Here is a 27,066-nt window from a genome sequence, read left to right as displayed (position 1 = left end):
TGTGGTAAGCAAAATGAGGCACTGGGGATTGTATATATTTATATATATTTAGATGGAGTCTCGCTCTGTCACCCAGGCTGGAGTGCAGTGACACAGTGTGATCTCTGCTCACTGTAACCTCCACCTCCCAGGTTCAAACAACTCTCCCACCTAGGCCTCCAAGTAGCTGGGATTACAGGCATGCACCACCATGCTCAGCTAATTTTTGTATTTTTAGTAGAGATGGGGTTTTGCCATATTGGCCAGGCTGGAGTGTGATGTGTAGTCTCTGCTCACTGCAACCTCTACCTCTTGGATTCAAGCGATTCTCCTGCCGCAGCCTCCTTAGTAGCTGGGATTACAGGTGCATGCCACTATGCCTGGCTATGTTTTTTGTTTTGTTTTGTTTTGTTTTTTTGTATTTTTAGTAGAGATGTGGTTTCACCAGGTTGGTCAGGCTGGTCTTGAACTCTTGACCTTGTGATCTGCCTGCCTCAGCCTCCCAAAGTGAGGAGATTATAGGCGTGAGCCACTGCACCAGGCCATGATTGATTTCTTAAGTGAAGAAAAGAAATGGTAAATTGCTTTATATTACTTGTATTTCTTTTTCTTTGGCACAGATCATCAAGAGCTGACTCTGCAAATGGATGTGATTTAAAAAATGGTATCTTTTATCTCTCTTGTTCTTGGTTTTATATATCCATTTAATGCATTTAAGATGAGTTCCCCATCTACTTTTAAGCAATTGTGCAGATAAAGCATTCTAGGAAATGAGGATAAAGAAGTTGTGCCATATCCCCCAAAGCAAAGTTTGTTAGTCATTTAGTTACAGCTCATTTGTTTCAGCTGTTTTTTTCTAGATTGGGATGATGAAAGTTAGACTTGTTCAGAAAGCTTAAGAAAAGAGTTATTGTAAGTGAAAACAGTGATGGGCATAGAAATGATCAGCTTTTTTGTTGTTGTTGTTGTTTTTGGTTTTTTTATTAAGAGACAGGGTCTTGTTCTGTCACCCAGGCTAGAGTGCAGTGGTGCAGTCATAGCTCACTGCAGCCTCAAACTCCTGGACTCAGGTGATCCTCAGGCAAGTAGCTGAGACTCCAGGAATGAGCCACTGTACCAGCTTTTTTTTTTTTTTTTTTAAGATATTATCTTGCTCTGACACCCAGGCTAGAGTGCAGTGGCATGATTTCAGCTCATTGCAACCTCCGTCTCCTGAGTAGAAATGAAAAGCATGGCCACTCAATTATAGCAGATGATTGCTAGCTATTCCCTAGATCTGTTTTCTCTTTCTCCTGGGTACACAACTGGATTATATCTCCCAGTCTTCCTTACAGTTTAGGAGTCGCCATGAGAGTGAATTCTGGCCAATGGAATTTGAGCAAGCGCTGCTTGTCCTTTCCAGGCCTGGCTCGTTTACACTTACCAAGTGAAATCCTGTATGCTCTTTCTCTGAAGGAAGCCTTATATGCAGAATGTGGTGGAATGTGGTGAAGATGGAAAGGATTCTGAGTTCTCAAATTACCCTGTGGAGGGGAAGGATCTTATAGGAATTATAAACAAATTTATGTTGCATGAAGCCTCTGAAACTTTGTAGTTAATCTGTTACAACAGTTAGCCCACCTCAAGTAATAAAATATTCAGAGAAGATAGTACTCAGAGAAGGCTTTACAGTCCCACCCTGCAGAAAGCAGGAAATGGTTAGCTCTTCCTTTGGCCTCTCATTGATATTTTGCTAGGTAAGGCTGGACAACCTCTTGGCATTCTTCCTTAATGGGCTAGTTTTCCTAACTTTACCTTGATTATTACAATAGCCTCTTGCTCCCTGCTTCTGTTGCTGACCTCTGCCCTTAGAGTTCATTGTCAAAACAGTGTCCAGACTGACCTCAGGACATTCTGCTAAATCCTCCACGCTTTCCATTTGTTTAAGAGAATAAGCCAAAGTCTTGTCAATCACCTACAAGAGCCTTTGAGATCTGCCACCTCTCCTTATTATCTCTTATACTCTTTCTGCTCAGTATGATACAGCTGCACAGATTTCCTTGCTATATCTTGGACCCAGCAGGCATGCTTTTGCCTCAGGGCTTCTGTGCTTGACCCTCTGCCTGGAATGCTCTTCTCCCAAATACCCACCTGGCTTGCTCTCTTAAATCCTACTGGTGTTTGCTGAGAAAGGCATTTCCAGAGCATGCTATTTAAAACTAAAACTCCTCACATTCCCTATCCTTCTCTTCTACGTTATTTTTCTACATGGACTCATCACCTAACATGCTATACACATTTTCTCTGAATATTGTTTATCGTCTACCCTTCTCCACACCCCAATTAAAATGAAAGCGTCATAAGAATTTTTGACCCCCCCACCTTTTTTTAATTGCCCATCTAGAGTAGTCCTTGGCAAACAATAATAATTTTTTTTGAAATCAAGTACTATTATATAGATAAGCAAAGTATGCCAAAGGAACACTAAAGAGAAACTCCTAATTTAAACTGGTTCTGGCAGTGAAAAACTTTCTGGAGAAATTTGCTCCTCTTCCAGGACTAGGGGCTGATGTAGTTGTTGCAAGTATGAGCCAGCGGTCACTTCTTAGTCCTCATCTTAGCTGACCTGTCATCATCAGTTGATATAGTTGATTACGGTTTTCTTGAAATGCTGCATTTACTTGACATCAGAGATACCATACTTGCCTTGCTCCTCTTCTTTTTCTGGAAATTCTTTTTCAGGCTCTTCACCAGTTTTTCCCTCATCTTCCACCTGCACTCTAAATTTTGGAGTGCTCCTAGGTTCAGTTCTTAGCTGTCTTCTCTCATCTATCTTTACTCAGATCACGTAAAGGCTTAAATTCCATCTCTATAGTCATAATTCCCAAATGAGTTTTCCAGCTTGTATCTCTTTCTTGAACTCCAGATTTGTATCCCTGAGTACCCACTGGGCCCCACCTTTTGATTACTAATTTGTATCTCAAGCTTAAATGTCCAAAACACAGCCACTGGTATTTCCCCTTCTTGTAGTCTTCTCTACCTTATTCAATGGCAACTCTATTCTTTTGGTTACTCAGGCCAAAATCCTTGGAGTCATCTTTGACTCTTCTCTTCCTCTCTGCCAACTCTTCAAAATATATCTAAAACCACTTCCCATCATCTCCACTGTGACCATCTTGGTACTGCCACCATCGCCTCTTGCTTGGAATATTTCAATAGCCTCTTAACTTATTTCTTTGATTCTGCTTATTGTTCCCTTAGTCTCTTTGGGCTGCTATAACAAAATATACTGGGTGACTTCTAAACAACAGAAATGTATTTCTTACAATTCTGGAGGCTGAGAAGTCCAAGATCAAGACACTAGCATATTTGGTGCCTGGTCAGGACTAGTTAGCTGTTTGGTTCATAGTGGTGCCTTCGTGCTGTGTCTTCATGTGGTGGAAGGGGAAAAGGCAGCACTCTGTTTTCATGACCTAATCACCTCCTAAAGTCCCTACCTCCTAATATATTGCTGATTAGGTTTCAACTTATGGATTTAGGGGAGACAGAAACAATCAGACATAGCACTTGCCTTCAGCCAATCCCCACTCTGACACCAGAGTTCCCCTGTTAACACCAAAGTCAGATTATGTCTCTCCTCTGCTCAAAACCCTCCAATGGATTCCTGTCAGCCCTATAGTTACCTACAAGGCCCTTCTTGACCTGAGGTAATCTGTTACCACTATCCCCCTAATTATCCTTCTCCATTTGGCTTTTTTGTTGATCCTTGGACATGCCATTGTGGTCTTATCTCACGGCCTTTATACTTGATACTCCCTTTGTCTGCAATGCTCTTTCCTCAGATATCTGCTGGGTAGGAATCCCTCACTTCCTTGAGGTCATTACTCAAGATTCACCAGTGAAGCTTTTCCTGGATACTCCATCTAAAATTTTAATGCTATTCCCTACTCCCACTTCCCATTCCTTTTCTCTGCCTTTTTTCCTCCTTTGTAATTTCAATAATATACCTTATTTTACACATTTACATTGTCTTTTTCCTCCACTTCAGTATAATAAGGCCATATAAGCACAGGTTTTAAAGACTGCATTTTTCTTACTCTATGCCCATATCTGCAGTCACAACTTTAAATTCATGCTAATAAACATCTACTCTCGAGGGAAATGTTTGAGCACAGGCAAGGATGTGGTCTGTTTTATTCACGGGCACTTCGTTGGTGCTCAGCTTGTGAGTGAATGATTCAATAGATGAATTTGAGGTGGTAAAACTGTTTCCTTAGTAACTAAGGGTCTTTCCAACCCTAGGATTTATTGGATTTGTGAATTGTCTAGGCTATGACAATTTTTTGAATTTCTTGTTAACATCTAAATATTTCATGGTTTCATATAAAAATATGAATTTTTCATTTCTCTTTGAATAATGAGCATTTGTAGCCACAACAGGCCCACATTCCCACATGGTGTATGTTAGCTAGAGCTGAGTAGTCAAATAGCATAAACTGTTGATTGCTCCCAAGTCTCTGTTTTCTTTTTTGGGAACAGTAATGGAACTCTCCGTTTCTGGCTTAGGACATGGCCACCTGGAATAAAGATAGCTTCCTTTTCAGTTAGGTGTGACCAGGAGTTCAGGCCAATAGGATGTCAGTGAAAATGGTGTGTGAAACCTCTGGGAAGTGTTCCCAAAGAAAGGGAGTATGCCTTCTTCCTTCTTCTCTTTCTTGTTGGGTTAGAATGTGGATACAATGGTTAGAGCAATCACCTTGTACCACAAGGAGGAAGCTGTTGAGAGAGGGTACAGGAGTAATCTGATAGAGCCTAGGTTTCTGATGATCTTGGAACCAGCATACCAACTGAGGACAACCTTCCTGGATTTTATCAAAAGAAACTTAATTTATATTTTATTGTAGCTATGTTATTTTGGGTTTTCAGATAAACCTACTTCTAATTCATGAAAGCCATTACCACTAGGCAGGTGTTCTTAAGTTTGTCATAATTCCCACCACTACCTAATGTCTTCCTGACACTGATGGGGAGCTGCCATTTATCATCACATCACAATATGGTTTTTCTCTTTATTATAAATGGGACAGTGAGAGACTGGCACAGCCATGTGTTTCAAAAGATGAAGAGCACGTCTTGTGGAAGTACAGATTGTTCCTGCATGACTAATAGTGCACACCAACTATGATGCACCAATTGTACATAATTTAGGAAGCTATTTTGAAACAAAGACAGTAAGAAGTATGACCAGATTAGTAAAGACATGTAATGACAAACTTAATTAAAAACTAAATGAATTGAAAGCAGAGACTAGAATTACAGCAGATTCTTTTTATGCAAATACAATATGTGGTAATGGTGCAAAATATATTTAATGAAAACATTTTCATGGCATGAAACACTTGTGCCAATGACGGGTTTATAAAATGGTTGATTGCAACAAAAATGGTGTCCTCAACAGAAACTAATATTTGCAAATATAAGTTTAATCAGCTATAGTATTTCTTAGTATGGTGAAGCTGGGGCGAAGGGACTTATACAGAGTTTCATGAAAAGGTTAAATTATTTGTAGCTTTTTTTTTTTTAAGCTAATAAGAGTAGAGATATAAAAGATGTAAATACCACCCAGGTAGTTATAGTCATTTGTAGTATCAGAAAGGTTTTAAGTATTTGAATAACTTTTTTTTTTTTTTGACAATTGCAGTCTTGTCACCCAGGCTGGAATGCAATGGCATGATCTCGGCTCACTGCAACCTCCGCCCCCCAGGTTCAAATGATTCTCCTATCTCAGCCTCCTGAGTAGCTGGGATTACAGGTAGGTGCCACCAAGTGCAGCGAATTTTTGTATTTTTAGTAGAGATGGGGTTTTGCCATGTTGATGAGGCTGGTCTCAAGCTCCTGACCTCACGTGACCCACCTGCCTCAGCCTCCCAAAGTGCTGGGATAACAGGTGTGAACCACCGAATCTGGCCTGAATAAATTTTTAAAAACTTTTTTTAAGACAGGGTTTTGCTATGTTCACCAGGAACATCTCAAATTCCTGGCCTCAAGTAATCCTCCCACCTTAGACTCTCTGTTGAGATTACAGGTGTGAGCAACTGTGACTGGCCTTGAATAACTTTTGAACATTGTGACCGCAGTGGGTACATCAGGAAATCATTTTTGTGTGTTGAGTGAAGTGCTTATAAACAGGACTGCAGGAGGTACTCCAGCAAGTCAATGTTAACACTGAACTTGGTTTACAAAATGCAAACCTATAGAGGCAGTTTGCACAAGTCATATGATGTGTTTGTTTCATAATTCAGCAGGAGTAATGTTTAACTGAAAAAAAAAAAAAGAAAACATGTTATGAATGTAGTAGTTCATCCTCTTAAATGTTTACTTGATAAATTGTGCACAATAGAAGAGATAGGAAACTGAAGAGATTTTCTTGGATAGTTGTAAGAAATTGGTTTGTGTTGTCTAAAGCAAGCGTTAGCTAAAGATTTAGTCAAAAATTGTGACTTTGGTTGATATTATGTACACTCTATTTCTCTGCAAGTATGTTTATAACTGGTTACACAAATCAGTGTCTGTTCATAACCCGTTACATTCACTTTATTTTTATGCAACTATGTTCATAATCATTTTATTGATCTAATTTCTAGCCAAATTGTGTCTTTGGGAAATTCAGCCTGAAAAAAATCTGGCCTTTCATGTGCAGAAGTTATTTTCCAGAAATTTAAGTGGTATTTACCCCTTGGGGAGCTAAGAATTGAATTCCAAAATAGTTATTTGATTTTAAAGTTTATAAAAGTGAAGAAACTGGGATTAGTTTGCCTTTTTTCAACTAATATTAATAATAATAAGGCCAGGCATGGTGGCTCATGCCTGTAATCCCAGCACTTTGGGAGGACGAGGTAGACAGATCACCCAAGGTCAGGAGTTTAAGACCAGCCCTGGCCAACATGGTGAAACCCCATCTCTACTAAAAATATAAAAATTAGCCAGACGTGGTGGCATGCACCTATAATCCCAGCTACTCAGGAGGCTGAGGCAAGAGAATCGCTTGAACATGGGAGGCAGAGGTTGCAGTGAGCCGAGATCATGCTGGGATTACAGGCGTAAGCCATCATGCCCAGCCCAGGTAGATATTTTAAATGTATGAAAACAACAACAACAACAAAAAAAGCTGAGCAAGGAAATCTGTTTTAGAAAAACCGTATCTGTGAAACACTTATATATATATTGGAATAAAATACTGATCCCAAATAGGGTGGAAAAAAACTGTCGCATTTCTCTGATTCAAGACAAAAATAATTATTGAAGAAAAATATAATCAAAGTACCTATTTTTGATTGGATAGTTGAATTTCATATCAGAAAATGTAATCTCTAATATAGTTACTATGTTATATGCTTATACCACAGTACAATACAAATAAAAAACATAATTCTTATATTTGATTCTTGCTACCCCCACTCCTTCATTAATTTACCATGTCCTCCTGCCCTTTGTGAGCTTTTGAGATTGTGAGCCTTCATCTTATGTTTCCTGTATTTTTTTCTGGGTACAAAGGTAATCAGTGACCTGAAACATAGAATTTCCAGAACTATTTGTCATTTTTCCATAGTGGATGAAAACAAGAGCAGAAAGTCCAGAACTTTAGAGTCAAGGGCAATGGAGAAATTCAGTCCAACCATAATATTACCAAATGAGAACAGACTAGACGTAAAGATCTTCCAAAAAAATCTGAACTCCAGATTTCCTAAAGTTCTCTTACTTTTGTTTAGCTGTTGAGAGTCACAAGGCAAGTCTCAATATAACCCGTCTACAGGAACAAATTACTAAGCCCCACAGAGGACACTAGAAAGATGCAGGGAGGATCTATGTTGGGTGTACAGACTAATAGCAACTTTGAGAACAGGACCCTCTGTCATTCTGTGGGAAGAAAAACTAAAAGATTATTGTGATACGCAGCTTATCAACATAGCATTTAATAATACTTTAAAAAATTCATACATCATAAATTACAGAAAAAATAACCAATTAAGAACTTAATCATTTGTGAATTGTGAAGTAGCGTTATTGGTCCATAGTTAAGTGCTTCGTAATTGCGTTGTTCACTGATCAATTAAAAAAAAATTTATATATTTTTTGGCATCAACTATCTGCTAAGCAGTGTTCCAGGTGCTGGAGAGCAATATGAACAAAAATGTCTGTGCTCATGGAGTATATATTTTAGAAGGGTGAGAAAGACTAAATAAGCAGGTCATGTCATGGAGAAGGTGAAATTTAAGTGAATTTTTACAAGAGCTCAGAGCCCAATAATCCTGAGATATTTTAAGTAAAAGGAGTTCTATTGGCTGAATGATTGTTATATTTCAGAACTTTACTTAATTTATTCTTATAACTTTGTAAGGCATAATTTATTCCCTTTCTACAAATGAAGAAACTTGCAAAATCAAATAGCTAATCAATGATGGCTCTGTAATAATTCTGTTGGAAACATTACTTTAAAAGTGTAATTCAGGCAAAACCACATGTTCATTCTATTAGAAGTGTTCATTCAGTATTAAGATAATTCATGAAACTTTTATAATAATACTCTACCCCTGCCTTCAATGAACTTTAGTTTTGAACATAAGCCTCTAATTATTTATGTATACAATTTTTAAATGCTTTCTAAATATGACAATATGTGATTTTAGAGCAGGAATTAACCTTAATAATTTTCTATTCCAGTTTTCTGTCCCCTTCCCTCATTTTTAACTAATGAAAAAAAGAAGGTAAAAAATATCCAAATGCATGTTTCCTTGGTAGCGACCTAAGATAGACTCAGGCTTTTTGATTTCCAGTCCACTGTCTTTTATTTCTTTCTTTTTTCTTTTTCTTTTTTTTTTTTTTTTTTGAGACAGAGTCTCACTCCATCACCCAAGGTGGAGAGCAGTGGTGCCATCTGGGCTCATTGAAATATCTGTCTTCTGGGTTTAAGTGATTCTCCTGTCTTGGCCTCCCAAAGTGCTGGGATTACAGGTGTGAGCCACTGCACCCAGACATCTTTATTTCTTTATAAAACTATTATGATTTTAAAAATAATCTTACCATTCTTTAATGCCCATAGTGATCATCACTGAGTTATTCTAATAATTTGTTCCATAGCAATCTTATAGAATTTTGCATATATAATATTTATAAGAAACCATTACAACAGTACAATAAAAAGTTAATAACTCAGTTCTCAAAGACTTATTAGGAATGTTCTTTGTTTTAGCACAACCTTGAACAGTGTATTTATTTAGAAAATATACATATTTACAAAACAGTGGATGATACCATCACGCAGAATGTAGAGAAGCTGGAGTTAAGTGTCTGAGCCATATGGGAGAAGCAGCTCTTCTGCTCCTGCTGGTGTTTTTACAGAAGGTGTTGACAGGCCTTCAGTATTGTTGCTAATCCTTGCCACAAAGGATGAAATGAACAAAAGAGAAGTGGCTTGTCCAATCACTTGAGCCAATAAATTGTTGCCTTAAAGAGCTGACCACAGGCTGGCCGCAGTGGCTCACGCCTGTAATCCCAACACTTTGGGAGGCCAAGGCAGATGGATTATCTGAGGTCAGGAGTTTGAGATCAGCCTAGCCAAAATGGCAAAATCCCGCCTCTACTGAAGTACAAAATTAGCCGGGCATGGTGGCGCACACCTGTAATCCCAAATACTTGGGAGGCTGAGGCAGAATCGCTTTAACTCAGGAGGCAGAGGTTGCAGTGAGCTAAAATCGTGCCATTGTACTACAGCCTGGACAACAAGAGCAAAACTCTGTCTCAAAAACAAAACAAAACAAAATTCTGACTAGCAATGCCAAGAGAACAAGCCATGGGCCAGGCCCTTGAGCTGCCTGGCCAGAAGTTCTGTAAAACGTACGCAACCACCATTAACAAACTGTCAAGGCATAAAAACATGAGCAGCTTAATAAACTTAGTCTTAACATTGAATTAATTGTGTTTTTAGAGACAGAATAACTAACAGGTTGAGACAGTGACACCCACTTATTTCCAAGCCTCAGGAGAGCATGAACTCAGAAACCTATATCGATCCACTAGCACAAAGTTTACCAGTATCTCCATGAGGAGCGGTCAGTCAAAAGGACATAGGGACCTGAAGATTCCTACAAACAGAGAACTAAGAGAATTCACAACATAGTTGTTTTATTTATTCCCTTTCCTTTGAAATTTTAATTGTCTAATATTAGGTTGGTGCAAAAGTAATTGCGGTTTTTGTCATTACTTTTAATGAAAACAAAAAACAAAAAACCTCTTGGCAGCAAAAGAAGCATGCCTTCTGTATCTGAGGATGTTGCTGACAGAGCTAGCAACATGGATAAACTTGTATTATAATAAATGATTTGTAATAATTTTAAGCACCAAGGAGGTTTACTACAGTGATTCTAGGTAGCACTTTAAGAACTACACACATATTCTTTGCAAAGAAGAAAGAAAAAACATATTTACAATTCAACTTCATTAGGTTTCTTCCCGGAATTTAATGCTTTTCCAGAGTCAAAACAGAAGAACTAGCACTATCCTGAACACTAGATTTAACCTTCCGATGTCCAGAAAATTCATCACAATAGAAAGCAAAGTGATTGTTTTCCTTTCTGTAATTAGCTTTCCTGCTATATTTTTTGACAGGCAAAATTCTAATTGTGCTGGGCTTCTTGTCATTCCATTTCTGGCATAGTTGGATTGATTTTAAGTTTACTGCTTTAATGATGAGTTTTTTGGTTCAGGCTCAACAATTAGCACCTGAACATGGAAAATCTGAAATTAAAAGAATGGAAATTTACTGAAGTATTTGTTTATAAAAATTATAGAATTCAAAGAAATGTTTTTAGCTTTTCTCATCTTCACTAGTATCATTTTTATAGAAATAAAGTATTACTATGTTACTTAACAGTAATGAAATATTTCAGAATTAAAACTATGTAGATCTTATTTAAATATCTAATTTGAATTCTTCCTTTCCATTGTGAAATAGTGATTTTGCTTTGAAAAATAATTGAGATTAGTTTGCTGATGCAATTTTTTTTCTACCATCATCTCATTTCGATTTTAAATAATAAAGCTAATGGTGTCTCTCTCACCAATATGAGCTCTATAAGCCTATGTGTCTCTTACTGAAGAGCTTCATTTTGAAGTTTATCTATTGTTATAATTGGTACAGTTTAAAGTTTTGTCTTTAGAGAACTGTATAAAGGTTTTAAAATCTAGTTTAAATGGGGCTTTTTAGTATAAACTGTACACAAGGAACACCTCAGTTGAAGGGTGTTCCCTTTTTTTCTCTATTAAGATGTTTCCTTAATTCTAAAGTAAAGGCTTGGTAGCAAGTATGAAGGTCAAGCTGATCTATGATGTGAATTTTCGGCTTCTGGTTAAAAATAGGTTTATGGCTATGTTAATAAAACTTGCATTTATTATTTCTACATATTTTTTAAAACTAGGCGTTTCATAGATATACTATGATGACTAGTTAAAAATGGAGTCAAACTGAAGTGAACAAATGGCCTAAGTATTCTTTGAAATATGGCAGGATACAAGTACCTTAGGTGACTAAAGGACATATATTGTTAGCCAAGACAGCATGGGAGGAAAAGATATAAAATGCACAAGGCATTGGAGAGAACTTATAGGTAATCACTGCCTTCATAATAGATTCACCGATATACACTGTGAATAAGGCTTGACAAATACCAGTTGAATAAACATTTTTTAAAAAGTTTCTAGTGGAAGTCTCTCTAGAGCTCCAATATTTAGCAATTTCTGCAAGTGCTTAAACAAAACAAAACAGGGTAGGGTGGGGAGGGAAATAAAACAATAATTAACAAGTCTCCCTGAATTATCAGTCAAGCCTGAATTAGTAACCTTGAAGATTACACACAAACAAAGAACAAAGTATATGACAGAAACAACAAAACAAGTACTTATTAAGCACCTACTACATGCCAAGAACAGTTCTAAGAATTGGAAAAAAAAAAAAAAAAAAAAAAAAAGAAAAGGAGAAACGAAAAGATAAGACAATGAATGAGAGGTCAGGCCCGGCACAATGGCTCACTCCTATAAGACCAGCACTTTGAGAGGCTGAGGCCAGCGGATCACTGGAGCCCAGGAGTTCAAGATCAGCTTGGTCAACATGGTGACACCCCACCCCTACTAAAAAAAATACAAAAATTAGCCAGGTGGCATGGTGGCGGACACCTGTAATCCCAGCTACTTAGGAGGGTGAGGCAGGAAAATTGCTTGAACTTGGGAGGCAGAGGCTGCAGTGAGCTGAGATTACATTGCTGAACTCTAGCCTGTGTGACAGAGCAAGACTCTGTCTGAAAAAAAAAAAAAAAAAAAAAGGAAGAAAGATAGGGAGGTCAATCACATGCCATTATTAGATAATCCAAAAAAAGAGGAAAAAAGGAGGAGAAATAACAATTAGACAAATATTAGAAGAAAATATACCTGAGCTGAGAAAAGGTTTGGACCTTCATTGAAAGAGCTCCCAAGAAGAATAAGTGATGAGAGAGAACAAAAAAAGACATCAGATATCCTTTAGTCTTCATAAACATAATCCACCACATAAACAGAACCAAAGACAAAGTCCACATGATTATCTTAATAGATGCAGAGAAGGCCTTTGACAAAATTCAACAGCTCTTTATGATAAAAACTCTCAATAAACTAGGTGTCAACAGAACGTATCTCAAAATAATAAAAGCTACTTATGACAAACCCACAGCCAATATCATACTGAATGGGCAAAAACTGGAAGCATTCCCTTTGCAATCTGGCACTAGACAAGGATGCCCTCTCTCACCACTCCTATTCAATATGGTATTGGAAGTTCTAGCCAGAGCAATCAGGCAAGAAAAAGAAATAAAGGGTATTCAATCAGGAAAGAAGGAAGTCAAATTGTCTCTATTTGCAGATGACATGATTGTATATTTAGAAGACCCCATTATCTCAGCCCAAAATCTCCTTAAACTGATAAGCAACTTCAGCAAGATCTCAGGATACAAAATCAATGTGCAGAAATCACAAGCATTCCTATACACCAATAACAGACTTAAAGAGAGCCAAATCAAGAACGAACTGCCATCCACAATTGCTACAAAGAGAATAAAATACCTAGGAATACAACTAACAAAGGATGTAAAGGACCTCTTCAAGGATAACTACAAACCACTGCTCAAGGAAATAAGAGACGACAAAAATAGATGGAAAAACATTCCATGCTCATGCTTAGGAAGAATCAATATTGTGAAAATGGCCATACTGCCCAAAGTAATTTATAGATTCAACGCTGTCCCCATCAAGCTACTTAAGACCCTCTTCACAGAACTGGAAAAAAACCACCTTAAACTTTATATGGAGCCAAAAGAGAGCCCACATAGCCAAGACAATTCTAAGCAAGAAGAACAAAGCAGGAGGCATCACACTACCTGACTTCAAACAATACTACAAGCCTGCAGTAATCAAAACAGCATGGTACTGGTACCAAAACAGAGATATAGACCAATGGAACAGAATAGAGGCCTTGGAGGCAACGCCACACATCTACAACCATCTGATCTTTGACAAACCTGACAAAAACAAGCAATGGGGAAAGGAATCCCTGTTTGATAAACAGTGTTGGGAAAACTGGCTAGCCATGTGCAGAAAGCAGAAACTGGACCCATTCCTGTCGCCTTACACTAAAATTAACTCCAGATGGATTAAAGACTTAAACATAAGACCTAACACCATAAAAACCCTAGAAGAAAACCTAGGCAAAACGATTCAGGACATAGGTATAGGCAAGGACTTCATGACTAAAAACCAAAAGCTTTGGTAACGAAAGCCAAAATAGGTAAATGGGCCCTGATTAAACTCCAGAGCTTCTGTACTGCAAAAGAAACCATCATTAGAGTGAATCGGCAACCAAGAGAATGGGAAAAAAATTTTTGCAATCTATCCATCTGACAAAGGGCTAATAACCAGAAACTATAAAGAACTAAAGCAGATTTACAAGAAAAAAACAAACAAACCCATTCAAAAGTGGGTAAAGGATATGAACAGACACTTTTCAAAAAAAGACATTTATGAGGCCAAAAAACATATGAAAAAATGCTCATCATCACTGGTCATTAGAGAAATGCAAATAAAAACTACACTGAGATACCAGCTCACTCCAGTTAGAATGCGGATCATTAAAAAAGCTGGAGACAACAGATGCTGGAGAAGATGTGGAGAAACAGGAACACTTTTACACTGTTGGTGGGAGTGTAAATTAGTTCAACCATTGTGGAAGACAGTTTGGCGATTCCTCAAGGACCTAGAAATAGAAATTCCATTTGACCCAGCAATCCCATTACTGGTTATATATCCAAAGGATTATAAATCATTCTATTATAAAGACACATGCACACATATGTTCACTGCGGCACTGTTTACAATAGCAAAGACCTGGAACCAACCCAAATGCCCATCGATGATAGACTGGACAAGGAAAATGTGGCACATATACACCATGGAATACTATGCAGCCATAAAAAAATGATGAGTTTATGTCCTTTGTAGGGACATGGATCAATCTGGAAACCATCATTCTCAGCAAACTGACACAAAACAGAAAATCAAACACTGCATGTTCTCACTCACAGGTGGGTATTGAACAGTGAGGACACCATGGATACAGGGAGGGAAACACAACACACTGGGGTCTGTTGGTGGTGAATAGGGGAGGGATAGTCAGGGGTGGGGAGGTTTGGGAGGGATAACATGGGGAGAAATGCCAGATATAGGTGATGGGGGATGGAGGCAGCAAACCACGTTGCCATGTATCTACCTATGCAACAATGCTGCATGATCTGCACATGTATCCTAGACCTAAAGTGCAATAAAAAATATAAATGTATAAAAGACATCAGATATCTTGACAAAATTAAGAAAATGTAATTTTTTTTAAACCTCAGTTTACAAGCTTCCAGCTGTAAAGAATGAATTCCCTACAAAGGAAAAAAAATCAAGGTGGCTCTGGAATTCTCATCTGCAATACCAGAAGCTAGAAAAAAGTGGGCACAAATCTGTAGACCGATAAAAGAAAAGGACTACAACCCAAAAATGATATACCCAGCTAAATTATCATTTCAGAGGAAAAAAAGATGATTTTCAATAACTAAATTGTACACTGAAATATACCAGCTAAGGAGAATATAATACAGTTCACAGTCTTCACTAATAACATGTAGCTCTGAATAGGGGACCAGCTGAAAACATAGAGAAAATGCTCCATGACATTGGTCTGGGCAATGATTTTTTTGGATATGACCTCAAAAGCACAGTGACAAAGGCACAAGTATAGTAATGAAATTACATGAAACTAAAAAGCTTCTGCACAGCAAAAGAAAACAATAGGGTGAAGAAACAATGGAGAAAAAAATATTTATAAACTGTAGATCTGATAAGGGGTTACTATCTAAGGAACTCTACTCAAAAGCAAGAAAACAACCCAATTAAAAATGGACAAAGAACCTGAAAAGACAGTTTTCAAAAGAAGACATGCAAATGGCCAGCAGATATATGAAAAAATTCTCAACATCAGTAGTTACTAGGGAAATGCAAATTAAAACCATAATGAGATATCACCTCACACCTGTTAGAATGGCTATTACCAACAAGACAAAAGATAACAAGTTGGCAAGGATGTGAAAAAAAGGGAAATTTTGCATATTCTTGGTAGGAATGTAAGTTAGTACAGCTATTATGGAAGACAGTATGGAGGTTCTGCAAAAAGTTAAAATTAGAACTACATATGCTCCAGCAATCCTACTACTGGGCTTATATCCAAAGGATATGAAATCAGTGTGTCAAAGAGATATCTGCACTCCCAGGTTCATTGCAGCATTATTCACAATAGCCAGGATATGGCATCAACCTAAGCACTTATCAATGGTTGAATGGATAAATAAAATGTGGTACATATATATAAATGGTTGACCTCATAGAAGTAGAAGGTAGCTGGGCGCGGTGGCTCACGCCTATAATCCCTGCACTTTTGGAGGCTGAGGTGGGCAGATCACCTGAGGTTGGGAGTTTGAGATCAGCCTGATCAACATGGAGAAACCCCATCTCTACTAAAAATACAAAATTAGCTGGGTATGGTGGCACATGCCTGTAATCCCAGCTATTGGGGAGGCTGAGGCAGGAGAATCGCTTACACCCAGGTGGTGGAGGTTGTGGTGAGCCGAGATTGCGCCACTGCACTCCAGCCTGGGTAATAAGAGCAAAATTCCGTCTCAAAAAAAGAAGTAGGGGGTAGAATGGTGGTTAACAGGAGCTAGGGTGGTTGCAGAGACACTGGTCAAAGGATACAAAATTTCAGTTAAATAGGGGGAATTAGTGCAAGAGACTTATTGCACAACTTAGTAACTATAGTTACAATTACAAGATTACAATTAATCTTGAAAAATGATAAGAGAATGGATGTAAAGTGTTCTTACCACAAAAATGGTAACTATGAGAGGTAATGCATATGTCAATTAGCTAGATTTAATCATTCTATAATGTATGTATGCTTCAAAACAGTATGTTGTACATGGCAAATACATAAAATTTTATGTGTCAATTGGAAAAAAAAATCAATTGTAAAAGCAAGTGTATGGAAAACATTTGGCTAGAAAAGTCTGATATGAGGTCTAACCCCTATACAGTTAAAAGCTCAACAACTGGCCAGGGAGGGTGGAGCTCACACCTGTAATCCCAGCATTTTGGGAGGCCAAGGCAGGCGGATCATTTGAGGTCAGGAGTTCATGACCAGCCTGGTCAACATAGTGAAACCCTATCTCTACTAAAAATACAAAATAGTAGCTGGGCGTGGTGGTGGGAGCCTGTAATCCCAGCTACTCGGGAGGCTGAGGCAGGAGAATTGCTTGAACCTGGGAGGTGAAGACTACGGTAAGCTGAGATTCTGACACTGCACTCCAGCAGTGTGAAACTTTGTCTCAGCAAAACAAAAACAAGAACCTCAACAACTGTATACTTTTGGTATTCAAGTTCTTAAAAGCCTCGTTTACTAGTCTACTGCTGGTAAGGGTCAGGAAGGGAATATTAAGATTACCTTCATGATAATCATTTGTGGGTTGACGCAGAAGGAGACAGTAACAGGAATTTTCTTACAACATTTCATGTTTAAGCCAGATTCCCTTCAAGGATATCTTCTGCTTGAATGAATGAGGCAGGATTTGGTCATGTCTTAATGAGTTTCATAGGAAGAGAGTTCAAGCATGAGTGCCAACTGTCTTCTGACATTAAAATAAAGCAAACAAGGGATTTTCACAAAGTTAAAAGCCTCCTGTGATAAACTTTTTGGATTGTAGGAGATATGGAGCCCAAAAATGTTTAACATAAAGCTAAAGAATGGTTAATTAAATGAAATCACTGCAAAATGTGAATAGATGAAGAATAAAGTAATTTTGATGTTACCATTTCAACTATTATTTTTGATATACTCATTCTTGGCAAAATCATTCTTGAAGGTGGAAATGAGCAGGCCGATAGTACAGCAAGTAGGAGATGGTCAATGCTGATGGCCTCCACTTGGTGATCCTCTGAAACTGCATCTTATAGTTCATAAAATCTGCTGAAAGTCACAGTTGAGGTACAATGACTGTGTACTTGTACTGTAGCAATGGGGGCTTCCCCAGGCCACAGCAACTGCTTTCAAGGAACACATTTTGATTAAATAAATGATACAGAATTTGTTTTAGGATTTTATGCAAATATTAACCCCATTTTAAAACATGAGGAAACAAATTACCCACATTTAGGGCTAATTCAGCTGTCAGGAATAGACCATACAGTTGGAAAAAAACACATATGGTCTCATTTAAAAAGTTTCAGCAGAGACACAAAGGTACTAAAGGTTGATATTCATCCTTCATCACTGCTGCTCCAGGCATCTTCAAAGGCTGGATTTAATTGTGATTTTGTTGTAGTCTGAAAAAAAAAATAAAGAAAATGGAAGATTGTTTTTTTCTACTTCATAATTTTAGGCTCATAATAAAGCTATGAAATATATCAGATAAATGGCAATTATATTATTTTGGAAGAAAATGTATAAATGTATAACTGTTAATTTCAGAACATACAATATAAGATAATACAACTCCATTTTAAACAGACAATACCAGACTTTATCTAAACACTCTATTTCCTTTAAAGTAATCACCTCACAACTACATATTTATATATATATATACACCACGATGCTGCTATTGCTCAAGGTATTTCTCAACAACTCTTTGGAATTACCTGGAGAAAGTGGCACTCTGACATCCATGGGCTAAGACTGGACTCCAGGTGTATAGTCTGACCTGACAGCTCAAAGTATCAATGTTGGCAACTCTTTATTGTTTGGATGAAAATAACTTTTATAAATAAACAAATAGCCAAATATGGAGAATAAAGTATTCATCAAGTTCAATAATACCATTTTTAGTCAAAAAAATAATGTGGGTTATTAATATATTTATGTACTTTTTAAGTACTAATATTTATTTACTTATTTTTATAGGTTGATAGGGCAGTTTAGTAAAACATGCAAAATATGTCAAAAATGGTGACATGTTTATAATTAGCACACAGGTTTTCCTTAGAGATTTCTCTGAAGGATAACGTGTATCTAGATTATGTTTATTTAAAACAACAACAAAGCATCACAGTATTCTTACAGATTTAGAAACATACCTAAAATAAAGGTGATTAGCAATTAGAGAAATTTTAATAATCTGTGGCATTTCAAATCAGTTCATTTTTGGGAAAACTTCTGAATAGCTACCTTCTGATTCTCTGGCAAATAACTTAGGGCTTTAAGATGGTCTCATTTTTAAAGTAATTGGGTATTATGAGCCAGGTTTGCTTCCTTTTGTGCAACTTTTACAACTGCTACGATTTTATTCAGATTCAAATTCCAGTGCTGTATTAGCATCAAGACTACCCTTAAGTTATTTTAGGTGTATTGCCTTTTACAACTTACAGAAATATTTTTTAAGGGTAACCCCTACCGCATGTCTGAGAATGTTCATTTTCCTTTTGATGAATATGATAACTTTGAATCTTACAATGAAAACAGTAGAAAAAGTTAAGTGTTTCCAGTAAATTTCCCAAGTATCAGCTAGAATAGTTGGAAAACAATATGTTAATTTAGGCATTCTTTATTGTTAAACAGATTAGAGTACATTATTAAATCTAATGTCGGCTATTTTCACTTAGATATACAACCAAAATTCTATTATACTTCAAATGTCCAGATACAAAACTATTATTATTATTATTATTTTTTTTTTTTTGAGATGAAGTCTTGCTCTGTCGCCCAGGCTGGAGTGCAATGGCATGATCTTGGCTCACTGCAACCTCCACCTCCCAGGTTCAAGCGATTCTTCTGCCTCAGCTTCCCCAGTAGCTGGGACTACAGGCACGTGTCACCACACCTGGCTATTTTTTGTATTTTTAGTAGAGACAGGTTTTCACCATATTGGCCAGGTTGGTCTCGAACTCCTGACCTTGAGATCTGCCTGCCTTGACCTCCCAAAGTGCTGGGATTATAGGCAGGAGCCACCGTGCCCAGTCATAAAACTATTACTAAACCTCAGCTAACTACTCACTGATTTCTAGCCACAGTCCACTTATTTGCAATGGTAGTATACTGAAGTCTGTTCATTTATTTTTTCACCCAAACATTTACTGAATTTCCTGTCTTTCTGGGTTTTCAATTTAACTACTAAATTTGGTTATTTACTGAGAATTTATTAAAAGACATCTTGTCATTGGTAGTTAGATGAGTCCTCCTCCCTACTCTCTGTGTCTAGAGCCCTCTAACTTTGACTTTAATAGCTACTAAAAATAGCCCTGGGAAACACACACACACACACACACACACACACACACACACACACACACGTACGTCCCTGGGTGGATAAGCCACACTTCCTAATCCTCTGATCAAGTGTCGCTACTATTACCTATTACTTCAGTTTTCTCTACAACATCTCCTCCTAGTGGACATCCAGTCTGTGCTTGAACATAATACATCTATCTCACAAGGTTGTCAGTTCTACTGACAGATAGTGTGAATGTTATAGAAATAAAGAGTTTAGACGGGAACTAGTTATGAATTTAGAGAAGGAATAAAACCAGATTTAACATCTACAAGGATATTTCTTGATAACTTTCAAATTTCTGACTGGTAAATAGTGGCAAGTCTCAGAGTTGTCAGCAAGTGATTATATATGGGTACAAGTGGTATGTAAAACAATTATGTATCGTGTGAATGTCAAAACAAAGTAAGATTCTTAGTGAGAGGTCAGGTTTAAACTGGAATAAACCTGCCTTATAGATTGCAGGCAGGAAAAAAGTGATTAGGAGTTATAGATAGACTTGTCTTGACCAGAACAGCTTTTAGAAAGTAGAGTCAAAAGGAAGCCATATTCCTCAAAATATAATAAAACAGTCTGTCAATTAAATAATGGGATTTATACTTAAAGACCATAAATCCTGTCCCTCTCATCCAGTGTCTTTCCTTTCCTTAGACAGAATTAAATTGATCTTCTACTTTGGATATCAGGAGAAACACCCCCTAAGGGATTATATTTTGGTTGATGGGGAGGTAACTCTCATCTGAAGGACGTATTTGAAAGGAAACCTAAGAATAACTTTGATTAGACAATTCTGATATTTGGAAATATCATAAGCTTGTCCCAGATCGTAAGTATAATGAATAACAGAACTGGGATTTAAACCCAGTTTACCTGAAGCTAAACACTAAGTACGTGTGTATATATATGTGTGTGTGCTTTTTGTTTTGTAGTATGCTAAACTGCCTCCTTGGAAAAAAAATATTAAATAAATATACTTAATTTATAATTGGGATAAAAGCACTTTTCAATATGGCTTAAATTATAAACATACATGTAAGGAACAGGATCTTCTGGACAGGCTGTTCTATTGGGATCTGTATTACGATCACATTCATGTTCTACTTATATTCACAGGAATCTTTCAAGTTAAAATTTTATGGAAATAACCTTAACACATATCATTTTATGTTAATATGAGAATAACTGCTATCTTAAAATATCTGAACATGGCATTTTAAAAGGTAAGATTTTATAGCTCTAAAGCAAATACAAAAGTCAACTTGATTTTTGCGTATTTCTGTGATTTTCTAACTTGTTTTACTTAATTTATCATAGACAAAAGTTATTTTACACAAAGAGTTCAAACTATCACTGTAATGACACAACAAGGAAATAAACCATCAGTCACATATTATCTTTTTTTTTCTTTGAGTAGAAAAAAATCTTTTTCTGACTCTGTCAGGTAGGCTGGAGTACAGTGATGCAATCGGGGCTCACTGGAGCCTTGAACTCTTGGGCTCAAGTGATCCTCCCACTTCAGCCTCCTAAGTAGCTGAAACTATAGGTGTAAGCTACCAAATCTGGATAATTTTGTTTATTTTTTGTACAGACGGGGTCTTCTATGTTGCCCAGGCTGGTCTCAAACTCCTGGACTTAAGTGGTTCTCCCACCTCAGTCTCTCAAAGTGCTGAGATCACGAGTGTGAGCCACCACACCTGGCCAAATATTATCTTTATGAATTAAACAATGTGGTATTCTTCTAACATCCTTTTCAATACATAAGTCACTACAGATATACTTTTCACTTATTTTTTACTGTTTTCATTTGGTAAATAAAATGTTATACTTCCTAACATGGCTTACAACGTTATAACTTGGATTTAATGTATATAGCAATTCCCAAAGAGCAGTATACAATAATTACATAATAAAATGTAAAATAAATAGCTAAATCCAATTATTTGATCATATTAAGCTTTATACAGAAGAATATTCTGATATCAAAAGCAGCTGTATGCTAAAGTTAATCAAGCCACAATAAACCAAATTAGACATGTGATAAAATCTAGAAGTATGCCTGTGGCATTAGCTGGCTACTTTAGATTTATTGGTGTATTTTTTTCTCTTTATTTGAACTAAAGACAAAAGAAAATAATTCACAGGTTTTACACTGCAGGAAACTCTAGCAGTTGACAATTTAGGTATGAAATATATTTTATCAATAGCTGTGAGAGGCTATCAACTACCTCTATACAAATCATATTTTATGTGGTTTTCGACATAGTCCTATTTTCATAAAGGAACTAAACAGTATATAAAAAATGTTTTTTGACTGTCAAACATACTCTATCATAACTTTTCCTCAACCTCCATTTAAGACACTTTTACTATGACTTAAGATTACCTTAAGGTGTTTCTAACTACATTATTTATATTTCCAACTTACATAATTATTTATATATATATATATATATATACACACACACACACACAAATATATGTATATACATCATTTTTAGACATTGCTTTTAGACTTTTTATATTGTAGAAATTTAGATAAATGATTAACAGTGCTTAGGAGAATAAACCTTGGTGGGAGAGAAACCACCTTTAAACAGCCTATATCTTCCTACTGCTTGATGTAAAAGTTGAAAAAAAAATATACAGAGGCTATTACTTTGGGCCAGGGAGAATGGTCTTATTCATCTTTGTTTATCTACTGCATTTTTAAGGACTTTATTTACACTCTCATGTTTATATTTATGTTCTATGATGGGCACTGTCGGACTGCTACCTAAACTGGTAAAATTTGACACGAGAATAAAGTCTTGAAAATGTCAGCTGGGCATGCTGGCTCATGAATGTAATCCGAGCACCTTAGGAAGCCAAGGCAAGTGGGTCACTTGAGGTGAAGAGTTCATGACCAGCCTGGCCAACATGGTTAAACCCCATCTCAATTGAAAATACAAAAATTAGCCAGGTGTGGTGGTGGGCACCTGTAATCCCAGCTACTTGGGAGGCTGGGGCAGGAGAATTGTTTGAATCCGGGAGGCAGAAGTTGCAGTGAGCTGAGATTGCACCATTGCACTCCAGCCTGGGCAACAGTGTGAGACTCAATCTCAAAAAAAAAAAAATAAATAAAATAAAAAAGTCATACATAGTAATTCAAGAGATAATTCCACTTCTAGGAATCTATCTAAAGTTGATAAAAAATATCAACAATTTTTGAACAGATATTTACCTTGGTGTTTATAATAATCAACAGAAATGTCTCCAGCTAGGTATTTAAATTGTGTTTTATCAATGACAGAATACTATATCATTAGAAATGTTTACACACAGTTATTAATGACACAAAAAAAGGCTAATTGTACAATGTTGATCAGAAAAGTAAGATACCAAGTTGAATGTCCAACCATGATATGAACTATGTTAAAAAACATATGCAAAGGAAAAAAAGTTATGAAACAAATCAAAATGTTAATATTGACCAATTTGAGGAATTTTATGTTCTTCTTTTGCTATTTTTCTGAATTTTCCAAATGTATTAAAACAGTCCAATTATTTTTACAATCTGAAAATACCAAGAAATACTTTTTTGTTGTTGTTGTTGTTTAGAGATGGGGTCTCACTACGTTGCCCAGGCTGGTCTTGATTTCTTGTCTCGAGTGATCATCTTGCCTCAGTCTCCCAAGTACCTGTGATTATAGGTGCAGGCCACTGGCAAGAAATGCTTTAAATTCTCTCTTATATAAAGTAAAGTAACAAAACATTATTTCTGATGATTTAGAAGTCACTGTACAATTTGTGAAAATAATGTTTACCTCATCATCATCAGGAACTGGTTCATATAAGGATGGAACCCATGCCAGAATGTTGCAGTCTCTGCTGCCACTATAAAGTTCCTGTAACACAGAAAGCAAAGATGATACTGTGGATCAAAAGCTGATACCAAACAAATAATTATATCATTTTTGAAACAATTAGGTCACAGGACTTACATTAATGCTATTTCTACTCCCTAAAGAAACTAGGCTGATGCTTTTCTTTCTTTCTTTGTTAGTAAAGCTTTGTTTGTATTTAAAAATAGGATTTGTCAGAGCTTACTAATGGTGTGAAATTTTACAAATATACCCCAAATCTTAGCAGTTTTATCAATTATAGTATCCATATATTTCTAATATCAGAGAAAGAAAAAAATAGTTTGTCTTTCTGTTTTCAGAAACTAAGCGTCAATAAAGACTTCAGTGAAGACACCATATGAGCTTCTACTAAAATAGGCCAAGTTCTCAAAAAATTTTATTTAGCTCACAGCTGCCTAACTGGCTGCAATTCAACAGAAGAGCTTGAAGACATATATCCCATGCCTGTTGAGAAGTTTACTTCATAAAGGGAAGCTTGAGCTGATGCACAGACTATGTCAGTGTCTGTGGATATGCTGTTTGCATGTAGCTGAACAATGCTCACTCCCCTTCCCAACAAAACTGAAGGAATATGTTATATTGGCTTTTTTTCCTCTGCTGTTTTATACAATTTATTTGTATTACTGTATATCTCAAAAACAATATAAGGCATGGTATAATTGTTTTTATTTAAGTAAGGATGTGGGAAAAGGGAAAATAAGATTATATAGTTATTCATAGAAAATTTTTAAAATTTAAAAAATTGTTAGATATACATTAGCAAATTTCCTAAATATAACACAATTTTATTGACTGTATTATAAAATCTAGACTATATGGTTACACTAACTGTGGCTGATAACAAAGATATGTATGTTCAGTGCCCTTGAGTAATTTTATTTCTTTGAGAAGGCCAGGTAATGCCCAAGATAACTTGGTCAGATAAGCTTATAGGGCAATTCACAATAAGTACTATCACACCCAGTGAAGCCATGAAGGATATTCTGTAGATATTCAAGAAAGAGATACTGAAATTAGAATGACTTATAACACTTAGATGTGAGGATTTACATTAAGCCTTGAAATGTCTGTGATAGATTCAGGAGTTCATTTGGGCAATTTTCCTAAAAAACAGTCTCAAAATGTAAGTTACAAGTGCAGTAAAAAATGAAAAAAAACTCAATATTTAATAGTTAAATATTTTTTTCCCTAAATCATGAGGGTAAGTTGCCAACATAAGGCCTTATTACTCTTAAATAATTCAGTGTAATTTTCCTGTGAACAAGGTACTTTCCTTTATAGTTACAAAGTAACCAACCAAATCAGAAAATTCATATTATTACCACCATCTAATTCTTAGACCCCATTCACGTTTCATCATTTGTTCCAATACTGTACTTTATAGCAAAGGGAACAGTTAAAAATCACATGCCGCACTTAGTCGTCAAGTCTCTTTAGTTTTCAAGCTGAAACAGTTCTTCAGTTTCTTTGTCTTTTCTGACCTTGACAATTTTGGAGCTATATACCAGTTACTTTGCAGAATGTCCTTCACATTTGGCTTGTCTTGTGTTTCCTTATGATTAAATTTGGGTGATCCAATTTGGCCAGGAATATCACAGAAGTGATGTCCCATAACTGAGATGCTAATTTAGATTATTTTATGAAGGTGATGTGTGTCAGGCTTCTTCAGGGTAAAATTAATATTTTTACCTTTGTACTTCATATTTTGTAGGAGATACATTGAGATTATGTAAATATCTCATTGCTCATCAAATTTTTAATTCATTAATTTATTTACTTATACCACCCTAGATTCATGAATTTCTATTTTAGTCAATACGTTATAATCCATTACTATCATTATTTATTTTGATGTTGGGTGTATCTTATCTAATATTTTTCCCCCTTGGAGACAAGGTCTCATTCTGTTGCCCATGTTGAAGTGCAGTGGTGTGAACACAGCTCACTCAATCTACTGGGCTCCAGTGATCCTCTTGCTTCAGGCTTCTGCATAGCTGGAGCCACAGGCATACAGCACCACACCTGGCTAATTTTTTGATTTTTTGTAAATATGGGGTCTCATTGTGTCTCCTGGGCTGGTCTGGAACTCTTGGGCTCAAGTGATCCTTTTGGCCTCCCAAAGTGCTGGGATTACAGATGTGAACCATTGTGCCCAGCCTTTGGCACGATTTTATTCCATTCAAGGCACATCTATTAGGAAGCTCCAGTTTGGTAGAAAGAAATAATTTGTTGTCAGAGTACCTGGGATGAAATCTTGGCTGTGTCTCTAAGTAATTTTGGGCAAGAAAAGAGGGACAATATTTTAAGAATTTCTTTGAATATCAATACATGGCTTATCAATAACTACTTGTAAGTTAGGGGCAAGTCATGTCACCTCTCTGGTGCTTTAGTTTTCTTCTCCCAGAACACTAAATATGTTTAACAACTGGTATACTAGGACAATGACTAATAAGAAGAGATACTGGCTATAGAGTTGAAGTAGGGTTTTGTAGGTCCTCTTTTAGTTGCTGGGGTAAGGTGAGGTCTAAGAGGTCCCAGGGAAGGGGCTGAGGCTGGAGGTCGCTTGGGGGGCTTGGTGTATCAGCTGTTTACCAGCCAGTAGGATATATAAGTATTTAAATATTTAAATATTGAATATTGCCATAATGGTATGTACTGGCTGAAAAATCAGGTCTATATATCTTATAGCACAGTGTCAGGCACAAATTAGGCAATCAGTATTAATGAATGAATGAATAGGAGATTCACAAAGTGATAGTCTCCTTGAGCTCTAATAATCCATAGTTTTTGTTCTATCAGTATTTAACTTACATGAGTTTTATTTTCCTTACCTAAAAAACAGGGAAAATACCAACTATTTTGCAATGTTAGACTCATTTAAAGGAGTGCATGAGTTAATTTGTGCCAGTGTTCTCTGAAAAAAAACAATCTGCTCCATTGGTGATGTGAAAAGGTCTGCATGTAAAACAAACAAACAAAAGCCAGGGTATTTAAGAAATTATATAGTTTGTATTAACTTCAAAACCTCCCTTTATTAGCCATTGATAGAAAATAAGGAAGAATAGATCATCCACACATACATGAACCAACATATACAAATTCTATTTTATGATTAAATGCCTATATTTCATTTCTTACCCAAAAGTTTGTTTGCAAGAAATTATTTTAATTCACCAGAGATTTTCAATTGCTAAATAAATGAAGGTTATATGCAAAAGAAAGAGAATTTATGCCAATCAAGTTGCACAGTGTTATACTGATTCATCCATATA

The 27,066-nt window shown here is 36.4% G+C and overlaps 1 protein-coding gene across 4 annotated transcripts in view; it reads right to left on the bottom strand.

Moving 5' to 3' along the window:
- Positions 1-17,144: 17,144 nt before the first annotated feature.
- The window catches only part of ERCC8 (ERCC excision repair 8, CSA ubiquitin ligase complex subunit), a 78,775-nt gene continuing 68,853 nt past the window's right edge, over positions 17,145-27,066 (bottom strand). For 3 of the 4 annotated variants that reach the window (XM_032280105.1, XM_032280127.1, XM_032280118.1), the window contains 2 exons: positions 23,696-23,776; positions 17,145-17,952 (listed from right to left, as the gene is read on the bottom strand). In XM_032280105.1, the coding sequence (XP_032135996.1) occupies positions 17,887-17,952; positions 23,696-23,776 (147 nt within the window). In that variant the 3' untranslated portion in view covers positions 17,145-17,886. The remainder of the gene's footprint in view (positions 17,953-23,695; positions 23,777-27,066) is intronic. The other variant, XM_032280113.1, reaches the window with a different exon arrangement.

This window comes from Sapajus apella, unplaced genomic scaffold (genome assembly GCF_009761245.1).
Source record: "Sapajus apella isolate SASKATOON/1434 unplaced genomic scaffold, GSC_monkey_1.0 scaffold1, whole genome shotgun sequence".
Lineage (NCBI taxonomy): Eukaryota > Metazoa > Chordata > Mammalia > Primates > Cebidae > Sapajus > Sapajus apella.
This window is presented reverse-complemented; position numbering and strand designations above follow the sequence as displayed.